Source organism: Myotis yumanensis, unplaced genomic scaffold, assembly GCF_028538775.1.
Source record: "Myotis yumanensis isolate MYYU_CA2020_CCGP unplaced genomic scaffold, mMyoYum1.0.hap1 SCAF_6, whole genome shotgun sequence".
NCBI classification, from domain to species: Eukaryota; Metazoa; Chordata; class Mammalia; order Chiroptera; family Vespertilionidae; genus Myotis; species Myotis yumanensis.
In genome coordinates, this window is record NW_027223757.1 from 13,798,986 (window position 1) to 13,818,124 (window position 19,139).

Genomic DNA, 19,139 nt, shown 5'->3' on the forward strand with positions numbered 1-19,139 from the left:
GCATGGCTCCTGAGACGTAATAAATATTTGCTGAATTAATAAATGTAAATATTCACAGATGATCATAAAAATCAATCAAATGTAATAAAAAGGTGACATTTTTAAGAGAAAGAATTAAATGGATTACCAGTTACTTCCTTATGATGTTAATTTTCACTCTGTACAGAAGGTGGTGCCAAAGACATATGTATCCACTGACTGGAATTCTTTCCTATTAAACAAAACAAAAACTCTTCCCTAGACAAAAAACTTCTTCTGTGCGTAGGCTTACAGTAAGATTAATTGGAAATAGATGTGGGCTACAGACATTACTTAGCTTGAGACAAACTTTGATCCTTAAATCTCTCTCAAGGATGATAGAATGCTAAATAAATGGGAAAGAAGTTTCATTTAAGGGAGTGGTTCTCAACCTTCCTAATGCCTCGACCCTTTAATACAGTTCCTCATGTTGTGGTGACCCCCAACCATAAAATTATTTTCGTTGCTACCTCCTAACTGTAATTTTGCTACTGTTACGAATCGTAATGCAAATATCGGATATGCAGGATGTATTTTCATTGTTACAAATTGAACATAATTAAGGCATAGTGATTAATCACAAAAACAATATGTAATTATATATGTGTTTTCTGATGGTCTTGGGCAACCCCTGTGAAAGGGTCGTTCGACCCCCAAAGGAGTCGCGACCCACAGGTTGAGGACCGCTGAGTTAAGGGAATACTTGGGAGTTATAAAATAAATTGTCAGATCCCAGAAATAAATCTACTGAAAAAGGATTCCAGCACAAGTCAGTAATATGATGGGAAACCTTCACTGCTCTAAAGGAAATATGGTTAATCAGCATTACAAACTTTTGAACAATAATAAATACAGTGGCAGAGCTGCCTCAAACTGATTGTCGGACTGCAGTGGGAAGGCCAGGGAGGGTTGGGGGACAGGAGGGAGGGGAGTAAGAGATCAACCGAAGGACTTGTATGCACCCATATAACCATAACTAATGGACATAAGACACTGGGGGGTAAGGGAGGGCAGGGGCTTGTCAAGGGCAGGGGGGAAAAAAGGACACTTATGTAATACCCTTTGTAATACTTTAAGCGAAAAAATAAAAATAAAAAATTAAAATTAAAATTAAAAAAAATTAAAAAAAAAAAAGAACCCATTTCTGTCTGGTTTTACCAAAGTGGGTGGAGTATTTCTAAACCTGCATACTATTGAGGTCCCAATGACCTTTTTCTCCTTCCTCACTGTGTAATATTAGATAAAATGGAAATTTGGTGCATAGAAAGGAATATACTGATGCTAATGAAAGGCACTCCATAAGACAATGCAGTCTTATTCCATTACAATAAAGTTAGACCTAGACCCTCCCGGTCTTGGATAACCCATTTATTCTACATTGCCTTCTTCCCCCAGAGGTACTGCAAACTTTTCAACTCTGCTCAGTTTGCTCTTACCTCAGTCAGCTGATAACCCCACCTTCTTTGAGAGGCCGCCTTTAATCCTAGCTTCCCAATGTCCATACTCTCCACCTCAAAACAATTGTTTTCCTTTGTAGTCTGCATTCTCTCTCGTTTCAAAGGAATAACTGTCATGTTTTTCAAAGTTGAAACTCCTCACAGTGCCCAGTGGATATTTTCCTAACAGCAAGCCCACCTGTAGCCATTTTAAATGCCCTTCCCTTTTCCAGAGTCTACTTTGCCTCTTTTTTTCATTTTTTTCACTTGCATTAAATGAGGGAATCCACCAAGCTGTGCACTGTTTATTTTTTTGTGTATGTTTTTTGTTTTTTGGTTTGTGTTTTTGTTTTGTTTTGTTTTTGCATACTACTTCAGCCTCTCAGTAATCTCATCTGTACCTGTGGTTTCAAATACCAATTCTATGAACATAATCCGAAATCTTATAACAATTTTAATCTAAACCCCACAGTCCTTTTTTTACGTTGCCAGTCATATATCTTTACCTAGCTATTTCAGTTCTTCAGACCAAAATATTCCAAATTGAGATCGTTAAATCTCAGCCAATCAGTTCTTCCTCTGGACTTCCTTTTTGGTGTTACTAACTTTTTCCTAATCAAAACTCCACGATCCGCTTCCACACCTCTCTCCCATGTCCTCCCACTCAATCTGCCATCAGTTTCTGATAATTCTACCTTCCTCTCCTTTTTTACTGCTAGTACGCCAGTTTGGGTTCTTATAACTCACTCCCCTACCATGTCGGTGTAAGAAACATCCAAATCTATAGAGAATTTTAACAAAAGTTTATCTAAGCCAAATTGATGACATATCCTGGGAGCAAGATCTCAAATGCTCCAGAGAATAATAGTTTTTTTTTTAAGTTTTCTTTGTAGGTTTTTTTAAAATTACAGTTTACATTCAATATTGTTTTGTATTAGTTTCAGTTGTGCAGCATAGTGGTCAGATGATCATATACTTCACAAAGTGCTTCCCCTGATATTCCAGTACCCACCTGACACCATACATAGTATTACAGCATAATTATTTCTTTTCTTTTTTTTTAATTACAAAATTATTGACTGTATTTCCTATGCTGTACTTTATAACCCCGTGACTATTTCCCAACTACTAAATTGTACTTCTTAATCCCTTCACCTTTTCACCCAGTCCCTCAACCACCCTAACAGTTTCACAGTTTCTTTTACGAATTTGAAATTAAGGAAGAGACATAAGAAAGATTACATGGAGGTGGGAGATCGGAAGGTGGGGATTGGATTACAGGGTAGTTCAGATGATTTGCTCTTTGAGGGTAATTACATCTTAGAAGAAGGAGCCTGATAGGGTGATTAAAGAGGTGTGTTAATCTAGATACAAGAAACAATGGACAGGGCTTAAGGAAAAGATAAACCTTTTACTAAAGTTATATGCCTTCCCGGTTAGAGACTCATGATTTATTACAGCACCCCTTTTTCGTCCAGTCATTACAATATTCTCCTTAATAATCTCCAATCTATAGCCCCCAAATATTTTTGAATATTTATGCTACTCATCAAAGTGAGAGTGATTCACCAGAATTTGTGTGAGATAGGCATTGAAAGTCTTTAAAATGTAATCCATCCATCTCTTATAATTCCAGAAATTGATATTTGGAAACACAGGTAAAACTTCAAAAATGCAGCTGGTTCTCAGATTAAGAAATACTTTTCACAATTCTGAAATAGAGCTCACTCTCCGCTGGGCCAACAATGCGCATTCCTCAAGACACACAGCAACAGGAATAAGAGTCCAAGGCCTGGCCAGGGTCATGATAATGAAACCCTGCAGATACGAACTGTGACTGTCTCTCATCCCCCTTGAGCAGGGCTGCCTGACTAGCAAATCAGGCTGCACCCATTTCTTCTGCATAGAAGAGGCCTGCCAATCGGAGATGATACCGTTTGGGGAAGTCAGTGTTGATGGTAATGAAATGGCATTGACGCTAGCGTAGGAGGTCTAATCGGAGTTACCACTCGGCATTTGGAGAAGCTGCTAAGTGTCCACGAGAGAAAACTGTGCTGTTAATGTTCCAACAGGGAAGACTGGGAAGCCATTCACAGTAACCCTGTTTCTCTTGAGCATTATTATTCATTGGGCCATATTTGGGTGCCATTTTTACAAAAGGAGAGAAAATCACTTGAATGTCTTCATCTTTTACGAAAGATCGTGGGAAAATCATTTTAGAAATGTAAGATATAGTAAGTACATCGCACATGTTGAGAGAACCATGCAATTAGTGGCTCGTGCTATGACTTAGCTGAGGAGATGGTTCAGGTGATATCCATGAGTAACTTAATTTGGTATAAAGAAGTTCTTAGGTTTTATTTCCAATTTGTCACACAAGCAATAGACTAAAAAGAAATCCTTAGATATCAAAGTCCTTTGATAGACCTTAACAAAACATAACTGGAAATAAACACAATTTTTTGCTTTAATAACCCTGCCATATAATAGTCAGTTGCAACTTTTCTTTCGTGCAACTAATTCTGAATTCATATTTTAGGAGACCCTTTTAATAAAATCGGTAATTTCAGTAATAATTGTACTTGAATAATTTTACAAAAATATACCAAGTAATTATGTAAATTAAATGAAGCATAGAGTTCTTTTTAAAAAAAGAAAGGGAGAAGCAAGTTTTCTTAAAAAGAATAAATCATATTTTCATGAAATGTATTCTGAATCAAATGAAATAATTTTTAGTTAGGACAAAACATTTGAAAGTAAACTATATAAATACAAGACCAAAATGATACTTATGGGTTACTGAACTTGAAAGTCAGGTTACAATTTCTACTTTTTTTTTTCTTCCCTAACTTAAAGAGAAAATAATCTTGAAAACAGGATAGCCAACACAGGAGAGAGCAAACTCATGTAGTAAAACTGTAACATTCCAAAAGGTGTTTTATTAATCATTTCAGTGAAATTATATCTAGAGAAAGGTATCTCCCAGAAAACATTTGCCCTGCTCCTTTTTTCTCGCTGATATTTGTATCAGCGAGAAAAGGATGAGGAATAGTCAGCCTGGGTGAATTTGCTTTCTTTCCAAGAATAATAGCCAGAGATTTCCCTGCCCATCCTGGGGAGCATCACGGAAGCCTGTTTATGGGGAGTTGTCCTAAGACTGCCCTTGGGTGTGGTGTCTGGGGAGTCCTCAGGGGGCTGCCCACTCCAGGAAAGAGGCCACATGACTCAGGACACCCTAACACAGGGTGCTGACTAGGAAGAGACATGGACACCGTGGAAAGGGGCTAAAAATGATCTGCCCAGCTCCACTGTCACTGGGCGGAGCACTCTCCAGCAGGAGCTAGAGAGGGTCTCAAGGTTTGATGGTTCTGAGACCCACTTAATGCCAACTTATCACATCAGGATTTCATCAAAACTATGACATTTCACTACAAAGCAGATTCAGTGTCTAGTGCATTGGCATGAGTGGGACTGAGGTAGTTTAAACTTTCAGTTCCCTGGAGATCCGATAGAGGTATATCAGATCAAAATATATTATGTATAAAGTTATACATACAAGGAAAGAGTAAAAATTCACAGCAGTCCAGGGGTTGGAAGGTGGCTTTGGGGTGGGAACACCACCACCTTTGTCCATTTTCTCTCTCCTTTCTCTCTCCCATCCCCTCCATTTCCTTTGCTAATTGTCCTTAGTTAAAATAAGAGAAAAGGACTTAGATGATCAAATAACTCACACCTACCTTTAACGTCACACACCTTGGCCAATGTGAAACAAATTTGTACTGCTATAATCTTTTCCATCATTTTTATTTACTTAATATACATATATGTATATTTTTTTACTTTAGAAAAGTTTGTAGTAGTATTATAAAATATACAACTTTTTATTTTCCCCGGACTTTTGGTAAAGCAGGCACTAACTAAAACCAGTAATTGCTATCTGTAGAGAGAGTAACAACAAGTAGCAGCACTCACGTCGCTCACGCTTTCATACCTCTCATCAGCAAGTTTAAACTACAGCTTGATCAACTGGACCTGGCTACTCGCCCCGTCGCCTCTTCACGCGCCCCCCCTCCCCCTCCCCCTCCCCCTCCCGCACGTTCCCGGGCCTGCTCCCCTCCCTTCTCCCCGCCTTTCCTCTTCCCCGCCCCTCCCTGCTAGCCCCTCCTCTCTTGAGTCAGTGGCTTGAAACTTTTAAAAGCTCTGTGCTCCAAGTTAGAAAAAAGCTTTTACGAGGTACCAGCACTTTTCTTTCATTAGGGGGAAGGAGTGAGGAAAGGACCAAACAGCAGCAGACTTTTAAAACTTTTAAGAACAGGCAGGTCTGAGTGCCTGGACCTGCCTTTTCATTTTACTTCACCCTCTAAGGAGTTGGATCAGTTGCCGTGCCTACTTCACTTCTTTTAAGAGAAAGAGTAAGTTTGTTGTTTTGTGTGTGTGTGTTTTTTAAATTTCTACCTACTCGTTTCTTTTTCTACAAGTAAAACCTCTCTCTAGTTTTTAAGTGTCTTTATATAAATGTACCTTTGCCATGAGACTGTAATTGCAATGATGAACTTGAGTGTTTCTGGAGTTTGGAAGTTTAAACGGAACGCTAGGTGTTTATTTTTGGGGCGGTTAAAAAAAAAGTATTAACAATGCAACAGGTAAAATAAGGTTCAGATCTTTCTGATGAGAAGACAGCACTGCTTTACGGGATAGTTGGTTCTTCATTTTAGAATATACTTTTACTTTTTCCGCAATCTGTAACAGCCTCGCTGCTTTGTAACAGGGGTGGAGGTGGGGGGATTAGCTGGGGGCCTGGGGTGGGAATTTGACTGACAATGTCACCGGAATCAAAGTGCAAATTTGCTCGGCGCGCTCGCTGGGGAATCCTACACGCCTTGCTTTTTTCAGATGGAAATCTTGAGCGCTGTTCCTATAGCCTTGCAAAGTAAGCTTCTTAACAAAGTGCTTTGTTAAGACCTTGCGGTTCCTTGACTTCCACGTGGTCCCTTCCTAGAATTTCCCCCGGTAAACAAAAAGGTATCAGAGTCAGTGTTGAAATATTGAGGTTTTTAAAGCAACAGTGACTTTTTTGTTTTCGCAACCACCGTGGAAAACTTTGAGACCCTCAGGAGAGTCACTTTGGACCTAACCAGGTTGGCAATTGAGGAGATGAAATCCCTTGAATGGGTGGTGGGTGGTTACTTACAAAGCGGGGGACGGGGGTGGGGGTGGGGGGTGGGACGGGGCAGATGTTCAGAAAAGAGTGTATTCCAGGGTGCTTTTCCAAAACCGTCTCCTAAAACCAGATTCTCCTAGAAAGAATATGAATCGAAATTTCTTAAACAGCGCCTTAGAGGGAGCTAGCTGCCCCCCGCCCGACCCTCCCCCTCCCACCCCCCCACCCGCCGCCTGTGCGAACCTGTGGCAGACCTCAGGGACCTGGGCAACAGTTTGGAGTGGGAGCTGCCGGGAGGCCAAGATGAATGTGCTGGTTTGTCATGAAAGGGGGTTCGATCTCTCAAAAGCTCTGATGGGCAGCAAGCTCTGTTGGCCTGCTCGCCGAGGATGTTGTCTAACTCCGCAATCCAAAATGGTTCGGTGTGACCTCGCAGTTTGAGCCGCTTGCACCGAGAATGCTGAAAAGCCATAGACATGGAAGCGGAGCGGAGGCCGCAGCCCCGGGATGGGGAGAGGCTGGGTGAGCCATCGCCCTCGGATCCTTCCTTACACGTCAAACCCAGCGCGGGTCCGAGTTCCGCCACCGGAGAGGAAAGGCGGGGGGATCGGGGATGGAACTGCGGGCCAAGTTGTAAAGGAAGAGCAAGTGATCAGTGTAACGAAGCGAGTCCAGCTAACCTCTGTCCTGCATCCGCCGTGGATTTGGGTTTTTGTTTTTCCTCCTGTGAATTCCTACCGTCTACGCGTGGGTCAGGAAATCGGAGTGCCTTGGGGATGGCCGTGCTTAAAATTGCACTTGTAACTCTCCTGGAAGTCCTCAGAGCTTCCCAAGAATGTTGGGTAGGGCACGGAAGCGAGGGGGGGCGGGGGGAGGGGGGCGGCATCGTGAAATTAGGTAAGAGCTAATGACGTGTCCAAACACTGATGGGTACAGGATTCGGAAATCAACCCTCGAGTTCCGAGCAGCGGGGCGCCCACACGGTGCCCCTCCTTAGCCATCCACATGTTCACTGAGCATCTCTGACAAAGTTATCCTTAAACTCCCCTCCCAGCCCCCTCACACGTAAGGCGCCCCTGTGCTCCTCTGGCCGGCAGAGAAGGGGTGGGGAGAGGGAGCCATACGCTGGGCAATGCAGGCATGGCTTTATTTGGAGGTGGGTTCAATTCCCTTTGCTTCCCAAACCTGGTTAGTCATGAGGAGATGCTTAATTTCACCTTCTGGAAAAGCGGGCAAACTTGAACTCAGTCAAAAGTGGCCCCCCCTAGCAAGTGAAAAAAAAAAAAAGAGATTATGAGATTTTAAAAAAAATTTGTATATTTTTAGAGAAGCCTCATCTTTTGTATAAGGACTACTGAGGATAAAAGCCTGTCCTCATGCGGAGATCTCATTAAATTAACTCCCATCCCCAGAGAAAGAAGCCGGTTAAGATAGGAAACACCTCAGGGAAGAGGAATGAATCCTCTGGGTAGGCCCAAGTGAGGGGAAGTGACTCCAAGGGCAGGAAGCATCTTCTGTCCGGCATGTGCTGAATCCTGTACCACGGAAGCATGTTCCCCCAACACGAGATGCCTTGTAGTTCCCAAAGTCGGGGTGTATTTCTCACCTGGAAAATGCAGCCGTAGTGCTTTGCTCTTGCTCTCCTCCCTGTGTAAACACTCCAGGTTTTCCTAATGCCCTTACGTGTGAGGGAGGTTGGGAAGGGGAGTTTAAGGTCAATCAGCTCAGACCTCCACACACTCAGCCCCTCGCCCTTTACCATGTGGGGTCTGCTTGCTGGCTCTCCCTGGGAAACTGGGTTCCAGAGATACTTAGCAGCAAGGATCTAAAAGGGTGTGTTTTCAGATACCGACAGTTAGTTGCCTTGTTACTTGAATGTTTCCAATTCCTGCATAGAGAAGGATGGAAAACTCAGGATAACCGTGCATTCCTCGGTTTCACATCCAGAGGTGTCCCTGGGTATGAGCCTCAGGGACTTTATATATGTTACATGTGTTGAGGGGCGGGGGAGGAAATAATAGGAAAGTGACCAGTGATTAATACCTTCTACTCCACCTTTCCTGTTGTTCCGACTTCCCCTCAAGATTCTCAGCTGTTTGAACAGATTGTGGGAGCTTGTCCACGCTTACCAATCAGCTCTGGAAAGAACAGCAGTTATCTTGTGTTATTATGTCAATACTCAGTATAGATAAGTCTTGTTAAAAACAATTCTTCAGAGCTTCTCCTCCAGGGAGGTTAAGCTAAATGACTTCAGCTTTAAAAAAGTTCCAAGGGCCCTAGCCGGTTTTGCTTAGTGGATAGAGCCTTGGCCTGGACTGAAGGATCCTGGGTTTGATTCCGATCAAGGGCACATGGCCCCTGTTGCAGGCTTGATCCCCAGTAGGGGGTGTGCAAGAGGCAGCCGATCAGTGATTCTCTTCATTGATGTTTCTATCCTTCTCCCTTCCTTTCTGAAATCAATAAAAATATATTTAAAAAAAAGAAACACAAGGAAGGCAGATACTCTTATGGCCTTTCTCCCTATCAATTGATAAAGAGCAAATTCTCATAAAAGAATTGCTAAAATAGCAACATTCTACTCATTACAAGAGCACCTTGAAAACTAGTTAATTTTGATTACCATTAGGAAAATGTTGATCATTTCTTAGTTGTTATTTTGTTAAAGAAAAGATGCCAAATTAGAAAACAAATGAGCTGTATTTACATCTAAAGAGTAATAGCTTAACTCTACTGAGTTCTTATTAAGAGCTTCATTTGCATGAGGTATCTCATTCAGTGTTCACTGAAGAAAATAGATTGGTCTTAATACACTGTAAGAGTCTTAGTGGGGTATGTTTATATGAAGATAAAATAATCAGGCTTTTCAGTAAAAATTTGGAGGTGAGGGTCGGGGGGAAACATCAAGAGCTGAGAAAAGTGTTTTTAAATCTGACGCTATAATAGAAGAACGCGGCCTTTAACCTGTCCGGCACCCCTGAAGTGGGAGAGAAACTTGTGTTCATGGGGGAGCTGGGTGAGAGCTGTTGCAGGGGACTGAATTGTCCCTGTTTGGCGGCCATCACCTGCCCTTTGGATGGAGGTCCTCACCCCTTAACCCCCATCTCATTGCTCTGTGGAGGCCCATGTAGGTTGACTGTGCAGTAAAGAGGAGTGAGAACCAAGGAAAGAGGCTCCTGTTGGTATGTTTTTCACCCCCCACAAAAAATTTTATGCAGTTCAAAGCCATGCACAAATACCTGTGGAAATGTTACAAAGAACATTTAAGGAGAATCAGGGAGCCAGAGGCAGGATTTTTAATTGAATAGATGTTTACTACATGGAATCTGATACACTACAAAGTTAGGCTCACTGTCCAGATAGAAGGAAGCAAAGGTTGTGTATTTTCTGACAAACTGGGAATATTTTCCATGGCACCTGACACATGAGGCAGCCTCCTGCATAGACTGAGACTATGTAGTGATGTTTTATATTCACAAGGGTGGACATCAGGTCTTGTTCCTCTTCCTCTTCCGACTCCAACCTTCGCCCAAGATTTGTCATCTTGAAATCAACACAAGTATAAGCAGGCTGTTTCTTCTTGCAGTTGCGTTCTCAGTGACAATAAAATCATGTGGTACAACCAGACTTAGAATACTATGGAAGTGGGGGACAACAACATGGTTTTGTTGTTATTTTTAGATCTTAACCTGCAACAACCAACAGCGAAACCGAATAAACATCTGGGATACATGTTGCAGTTCTGCAGGCATCCCAGGTCACAGGGACCCTGGCTCAGTCCTATTGCCTGCTCACGAAGTATTGGAAACACGTTTCAACAGACAGTTCTGTTTCAGCAATTGGCACTTGGATATTTAATAGTCTGCCTAATATGAGATGCTTACAATACTTTTTTTTTTTTTACTGTGAAAGTTCCCTTTTTGAAACTTAAGAAATTTGGGATATATACAATTAAGAAAATCCCAAGGATATAAAAACAAACAAACCTGGTGATACCTGTTTTTTGGGGGGTTTTGGTGTTTTTTTTTCTTTGTTTTTTGGATACAGGCCCCATTTAACTCATTCAACAGATATTTATTTATCTATTACTCTTATTCTTTTAAGCACTGGATATACTAGACGAAACAAACTCCCTCATGGAGTTCATATTGTAGTGGAGAAAAACAGATAGTAAAACCTTGTAACGGAGGGAGACAAACAAGGAACAGGTAAATACATACCATGTCAAATAGAGCTAAAGGCCATTAAGAAAAAAAAGCCGGACAAGGGGAATAGGAAGTGACAGGGCTGGATTGATGGCTGCTGAGGTGTAACCAGAGCCGAGACCTCAAGTGAGCCATGCAGATGGGTTAGAGCTGATGGAGGCAGATCCGCGCCTTTGTTTATTTTTTCAAGATTGACTGTTTGAGGAGAACAGGTTGGCAAGTTGACCTGCTAAGAGCAGGAGTGGTGGTGACAGTCCTAGTCTGGGTTTTGGTGGGGAAGATAAATCTGTAGTATTTGCTGATGGGTTGAAAATGGGTAATGGTGATTGTGTGTGGTTATGAATATTACCAAAAGAACATCTGGATGTTGTAACTGTGGAGGAATGGTCAAAACTGAGCCCACTCAGACATTGACTGCAAAGTACAGGGGTTTGCATTTAAGCTTTGGGGCTTGAAACTTTTTGGTTTTGGGTGCATTAAAAACACACACATGCCACCACCACCACCACCCCCCAACCCCCCACCCCCGGACCAAGAAATCCATTAAATGATTTTGCCAGGAACTTTCATAGACATTTCCTTATGCATTTTTAGATTTCATGATTTTATTCTTTCAAATATTAATGGCCTTCATCTCCCCTAAGTGTTTAAGTCCCCACTCTCAGTTCACTACAGTTGTCTCTTCTTGGGAAAATCTTTAAAATTGAAAGGAAGATATTTTCTAATTCTAGTAATTATTAGGACATTAGTGAGGCGAAGCGACTGGACTGCAGCCTTGGCACAGTGATTTGTTTAAGGTTCTGGCAAAACGAGATGGTCGAAAGTAATTTAAATTGAAGCTTTAATTTCATTTTTAATAAAGTATTTCAGTCCTTGTGCTCTTGGGGAGCAGCAGGTGTTGGTGGTGACACTGACGCGGAGGTGGGGGCGGTAAAGGGTGCGTGAGCTCAGTTCCCAGGTGTCCAGAGAGCCCCTGCTCCTCTGCTGTGCCCCTACCCCCCCACCCCCCCAACCTTCTTAGACACTGTCTATCCCTCTGCTCTCCTGGATATTTTGAACCATTATTTGTTTCCTAGCCTCAAACCTTACTTCAGAATCACCTAGTGTGTTTGTTTGTTTGTTTGTTTAAGAAAAGAAACAAAAGTCCAGCCAGCATGGCTTAGTGGTTGAGCATCGACCAATGGGCCAGGAGGTCACGGTTCGATTCCTGGTCAGGGCACATGCCCGGGTTGCAGGTTCAATCTCCAGTGCGGGGCGTGCAGGAGTTAGGCAATCAATGATTCTCTCTCGTAATTGATGTTTCTATCTCTCCCTTCCTCTCTGAAATCAATAAAAATATATTAAAAAGAAAAGAAAAGAAACAAAAAACTGATTTCCCAGTCCCTCGCACCTCCCCAAAATCAGATTCATTCAGACTGGTGAGTGCCAGGAATGTATGCTTTTAACAAATGCTGCCAAGTGATTGTAATTAGTACAAACACCACACTGTAAAGGGACCAGCGGGGTCCTTGGGCAGTTCGCCCCTGGGTGCCTGTGACTTTTGGCCTGTAGTCTAGATCACACAGGGAGTGTGCTCTAACATGGTACAGAGAAGGCACATGAAGGGGAAGGCCGGTCCAGCTGCTGGCAAGCACTGGCTCCCAATGAGAACTTTGCACAACTCCTTAACCTAGACCTTCACCTACATAAGAAGTTCCAACTTTGGAACCTGGAGGTGAAGGCTTAAACTCACATCATATTCGATTAGCTGCTGAGGTATTCCCACATGTCAAACAAGGAATATACCTGTATCTTGGTGAATATGAATGAGGCATATAGTCTATAAATCAATGCCAGGGATTCTATACACGTAATCATGCCCTCATAAAAGTACATTAATTTTTCAACTAAAACTTGAAAAAAAATGAAAATATTAATGGGGGGAGGCAATCCTTTGACAGAACTTTTGGTTCACAACAAAGTGAACAACTACCAAAGAAGGTTCCTACTCTTTTTGTTACCTCTCCTTGAGAATCACTAACATAAAGCCATCACATTAAACATAATCTGATGATCTCTATGATAGTGGTAATGACAGGTATCTACATGTTACAGGATTCTACGTGTCCAATTGGATAATTCCTCTTATTTAGATGAAAGAGTATACCTCATTAATGCAAATGAAAACTGCGTGGGTGCTTAAAGGAAAGACAACTTTGCAATTAAGTTGTTGGTGTATTAATGAAGGACTACCCCCTAGAGATTTGCCCAATGACCTAATTCACGCACTGTGGAAGGATGGGGTGTTGCTGTGGCATCTCAAAATCACACGAAAGTCAAGTTTTACTTTGAATAGACGGTAAAAAAAAAAAAATGTAGTAGTTAATTGCCACAAGCATCTATACAATCCTATTTTACTTCAAATAATAATCAAACATTGACCGAAATGACAACTTCTCGATGTGCCTGGTCACATGTCTAAATATGTTAAGTTTGTCATGGACGCGATCATTGTGTAAATGTGATATGTATGCAAACAATTAACCATTCTATCTGTTTCTGTAGTTCCCTACTTCCACCCCTCACCACAATTGGGATATCTGAGCAAAAGCAGATGACACTGGCAAAATATTGTAATTCTCTACAAACAGAATTAGGGCCAATTTACACATCATCACATAGAAACTGTCTATTGATATAGCTCCAAAAATTCTGTTGTTTGTTTGACCTTTGTGGGCTGTTCTTCTTCATTCTCCATGTAGTATTTTCTGCTACGTTGTAGGTTTTTCGTTTTTGTTTTTTTCCTTTTACATTCTCTCACCTTCAAACTGTCCATCAAAGCTAAATTACTCTCTCACACTTCAAGCCTTTCCGAGGTGCTTTAACCCTCTTTGTCAACCCTATAATCCTTTGTTCTTGTTTGACTGTTCTTTTCACACATCAATTTTACTGTCCAACTTGTGACCACGGGATCTAAAATGGTCCTTCCTAAAAGGAGAAGGGATGCTCCCTGTTTTATGACCACTGGGAGAGCATTATTTCTGTGACCTGCCCCGTCACCTCCCACACCTACCCCATCATTCTTTGGCACCAGTCTCGAGGCTGTCCTCGAAGATACCCATCATCTGTTCATTTAGATAGCTGGTGCTTAGTTTCACTTTATGGATCAGCCATCTCTTCGCTTCATTCAGGAAATTACGGAAAAGATTTCCATTTCATTTTTTTTTTCTGGCTCCATAGCCAGGAAATGCAAGCATTAATAGGAACGTAATGTTGCATGGTGGGGAAGAAGGATTTCATTTACTTCCTCCAAGGAGAAACAGCTCGTGGTTCAATACCAGATGAGAAAACTCTATATTCAAATAACGAGCATAATTCTAAAAAGCCTGTATAATCCTACTTTTAGTTACACTATTTAAAATTTATTGCTAAGCTCCTGGAAAGTCTTTGCTTCACTTGTTTTTAATTATTAAATAATCTTTTGACTACTTCATCCTTTTCTAAATCCTCCCATTACTATTCTCTGCTGAAAATTAGACGATATACTCTCTGCGTGCCACATGTGATGTTAGTTATTTCTTCCCAAGTTTTGGCCCTCAACAAGATTGTATATATCAAAGCATGGAAACATTTCTAGCCGTAAGCCAGCTTTACTATAATTTTATAACCAGTGTGATGCATTGGAAAGCCTTGAACATGGGATCATAACTCTTTTTCTGCCTCTACTGATAGCTAAATATTTCCTGTACCCTTAAGACCTCAATTTTTCATCAGTTAAATGAGTTATTGGCAATTAGACATATAAAGTGAAATAAACAACTTTTGGGATATCTGCCATGTCTACAGACTTGGGCCTTTTTCTCATCTCCAATATGGAGACATTTTAGGCTGAGAGGCCCAAAACCCAGTAAGGAAACTTGAAGTAAGTATAGAGCAATAAAAAAAATGAAAACCAATTGTTTTTGCTAGAGGTAAACTTGAAAGTGGTCTCTTATTTTTCCAGGGTACAATTAGAAAGGAGACAAGTTGAACTTTTACTTGAAATGTAATGGGCATTTAGTTTTTGTTTTTGAAAGTAGGTTTCTGCATATAATGACACATTGTGTCAAAATGGTGTATTTCAGTACAACATATTTTATTTGGGCAGAAGAAAGAATTCTGAACCACATTAAGTCACTGCTTAGGATGAAACAGAAATATAAATGACCATACTATATAGAATGCACAGATTGCACTTGAAATACCAAAGAGAAACATTTCAGAATACAATTAGGAAAAAAATGCTATATAACAAGATTGAGGGAGGGAGAGAGAGATAGAAACATCAACGATGAGAGAGAATCATTGATGGGCTGTGTCCTACATGCCCCACACTGTGGGGATCTGAGCCCGCAACCTGGGCTTATGTCCTGACCCGGAATCGGACCGTGACCTCCTGGTTTATAAGTCAACACTCAATCACTGAGCCACACCAGCCAGGCGATACCAGGCTTTATGAATAACACACATCAGCATTAGGCAGGCATCCAGATACAGGCCTACCAGGCCAGAACTGTCATTTATCCGAGGGATAAAATAAGAGGCACTTAGCAGACAGACAGCTCCAGAAGCCACGTGCAGAGGCAGTGGTTGAGCAAGAGCAACCACTACAGCTTCCCAGGTTAAGACTGATGTTTAATTGGCACATAGGTTCTGTTGCTTCTGTGTCTTACTGTATCAAGAAACTGCTAACACCTTTTTACAGGGGTGGGGGCAGTGGCAAGGGAAATGGGCCAGGAAGGGTTTACTTTTGGTGGGTTTTCTTTTTGTAAGATTGCTAGAAAGATCTGAGACCTTTTGCAATACTTTGCTGAAAGAAACTATATTAAACTAATAATTTGCAGTCTATGATCACTCAGTTGTATTTTTGTTTCCTTTCAGAGGGCGCCCAGGCAACATGGGTGACTGGAGTGCCTTGGGCAAACTCCTTGACAAGGTTCAAGCCTATTCCACTGCCGGAGGGAAGGTGTGGCTGTCGGTGCTGTTCATCTTCCGAATCTTGCTGCTGGGAACAGCGGTTGAGTCAGCCTGGGGGGATGAGCAGTCTGCCTTTCGTTGTAACACCCAGCAGCCTGGTTGTGAGAACGTCTGCTATGACAAGTCCTTCCCCATCTCTCACGTGCGCTTCTGGGTCCTGCAGATCATCTTTGTGTCCGTTCCCACACTCTTGTACCTGGCTCACGTGTTCTACGTGATGCGCAAGGAAGAGAAGCTGAACAAGAAGGAGGAGGAACTCAAAGTTGCCCAGACCGATGGTATGAATGTGGACATGCACCTGAAGCAGATCGAAATAAAGAAGTTCAAGTATGGCATCGAGGAGCACGGCAAGGTGAAAATGCGCGGGGGCTTGCTGCGCACCTACATCATCAGCATCCTCTTCAAGTCCGTCTTCGAGGTGGCCTTCTTGCTGATCCAGTGGTACATCTATGGATTCACCCTGAGCGCCGTCTACACTTGCAAAAGAGATCCCTGCCCCCATCAGGTGGACTGCTTCCTCTCGCGTCCCACGGAGAAAACCATCTTCATCATCTTCATGCTGGTCGTGTCCTTGGTGTCTCTTGCCTTGAACATCATCGAACTCTTCTATGTCTTCTTCAAGGGTGTGAAGGACCGTGTGAAGGGGAAGAGCGATCCTTACCACGCCAACACCGGCCCGCTGAGCCCCTCCAAAGAGTGCGGATCTCCAAAATACACTTATTTCAATGGCTGCTCCTCGCCAACTGCTCCCCTCTCGCCCATGTCTCCTCCCGGGTACAAGCTGGTTACTGGAGACAGAAACAATTCTTCCTGTCGCAATTACAACAAGCAAGCCAGTGAGCAAAACTGGGCTAATTACAGTGCAGAACAAAATCGAATGGGGCAGGCAGGAAGCACCATCTCCAACTCCCACGCACAGCCTTTTGACTTCCCCGATGACAACCAGAATTCTAAAAAGCTGGCTGCTGGACACGAACTACAGCCACTAGCCATTGTGGACCAGCGGCCTGCCAGCAGAGCCAGCAGCCGCGCCAGCAGCCGACCTCGGCCGGATGACCTGGAGATCTAGATCCGGGCTTGCGAGCATCAAGATTCCACTCAGTTGTGGAGAAGAAAAAGGTGCTGTAGAAAGTGCACCTTAGGTGTTCATTTTGTTCCAGTGAAGGTGGTACTCAACAGCCTTCGTCATGAGGCTTAGGAAACACAAAGATGTTAGAATACCTGGGTTCATTGGGGGTGCTTGGGATAGGCGGGTGGAGAGGGCGGGGGTAAGGGAGGTACATGTTGGTATTTAATGTAGTTGATTCAGAGGACTTCCGTTCTAATACAAGTCGCATTAGGTGTTTCATAGGTAAGGGCTTTTTCTCTCCCCCAGACCCCTAAGGGTAGTTCTGTGTATGTGAAAGAGTGGGTGATATTTTGGCTAAATACATTTTGTTTTACCAAGAAACTGAAATAGCTGTATCCAGGAAAAAAAATACTTTCTGAACATCATCTTTCTTTCTTTCTTTTTTTTTTAAATCAAGAAAAAGACAGAGGATTGTCCTTATATCCCTGCTAAAACATTCCATTGTTAAAATTTGCACTTTGAAGGTAAGCTTTCTAGGCGTGACCCTCCAGGTGTCAGGGGACTTGTGTTGCTATATGTTTTATTGGTATTAGTTAAGTTCAGACAAGGCCCACAGGAAAAGACTGCCCATGCATTTGCAAATCTCAGCCAAGTTCCATGTGCATTCTTTCTTACATCCACTCACATTGTATTGCCGCCACTTTTTCATCATTCCTCAACTACTATTCACATTCATTTGATGATTTCTATAAACATTTTTTAAAAACAGTTGGTATGTCACTTAACATTTTTTTGAGTTGAGTCAGGGAAGCAAGCCATGCTCAATATTTAACAATCACTTTTATGTGTACGTGTGTGAAAGAGTGTGTTTTATTTGTCATGTATTGGTACAAACAGATACAGAAGAAACTCACAAACAGAATTGAAAATAATGTACCCACAGTGTTCAAATTTGAACCTTTCTCATGGATTTTGTGATGTGGGCCAATAATGGTGTTTACATTATAATTCCTGCTGTGCAAGTAAAGCACACTTTTTTCCTAAAATGTTTTTCCCTGTGTATCCTATTGTGGATACTGGTTTTGTTAACTATGATTCTTTTTTATTTTTCCTTTTTTTTTCTTTTTTTTAGAATATAGCAATAATGCTATTGCTGAAATGAATGATTTTTTTTTCTGAAATGTAATCATTGATGCTTGAATGATAGTAGTACTGTAAACAGGCTTTAGTAATTAATGTGAGAGACTTAGAAGAAGTGCTTAGAATGGACTATTAAGTGTGCCTAAATGAATTTTGCAGTAACTGGTATTTTTGATTTTGTCCTACTTAATGCACATTAATTCAGAACTTGTATTCTGTTAATGAGTTTGACAGTCTTTTGGAGTGACCAGCAACTTTGATGTTTGCACTAAGATTTTATTTGGTATGCAAGAGAGATTGAAGGCAGTTCAGTAGTACACCTGTAACTAATTTATTTGAAATATATGTTAAAGAAATCTTCCAGTTTCTTCAGATGCCTTTTTGAAACTCATCACCGATGATTAGTGAAAATGCAGAGTATTACACCTTTCTTCTTGCATGCCATCTACATGAACAGTTTTGTACAATGAGAAATACTAATTTGTTTGACATTCCATGTTAAACTACTGTCAAGTTCAACTTCATTGCATGTAATGTAGGCCTAGTCCATCGGATCATGTGTTCTGGAGAGTGTTCTTTATTCAATAAAGTTTTAATTTAGTGTAATAATAGCCTCTACATCCTGTGTGATTTCTAAAACTTATTGTATCTATTCACAATCATCAAAGACATCCCCATTGGTTATGAGGATTTGGGCAAATAAGGATCACAAGTTTCAGAAATCTTTGAAAGGACAATACTTATCATTGGCTGGGTTTAGTGCAACAGTGTTAACATTTTTGGATATTCAACTGAGAAGAAAAAAGTATAGAAGTTAAATTTGGAATATGTCCAAGTGCTGAGATTGCTGGGACAAAAAAATGAAATATATTTATGATTTTATTATTTCAACATACTGAAAATACAGAAAATAAGATTTTGAAAAATATTTTTTAAAATTTATCTTTCTTGTTGAAAATATTGCTGATGTCCCGTTTGTTTATTTGTTTGTTTTCCCAATGACCCCTCTACCCCTCCCAGGCCTTCACCACTCTATTATCTGTGTCCATGGGCTATGCATATAAGTTCCCCGGTCCTCACCCACTCCTTAACCCCCACCTTCCCTCTGAAAATTCATC

The 19,139-nt window shown here is 41.5% G+C and overlaps 1 protein-coding gene across 1 annotated transcript; it reads left to right on the plus strand.

Moving 5' to 3' along the window:
- Positions 1 to 5,657: 5,657 nt before the first annotated feature.
- GJA1 (gap junction protein alpha 1) lies at positions 5,658 to 18,639 on the plus strand. Its single transcript, XM_070417586.1, has 2 exons — positions 5,658 to 5,866; positions 15,717 to 18,639. The coding sequence occupies exon 2, from the start codon at positions 15,733 to 15,735 to the stop codon at positions 16,879 to 16,881; it is 1,149 nt and encodes a 382-aa protein (XP_070273687.1). The 5' UTR covers positions 5,658 to 5,866; positions 15,717 to 15,732; the 3' UTR covers positions 16,882 to 18,639.
- Positions 18,640 to 19,139: the final 500 nt, after the last annotated feature.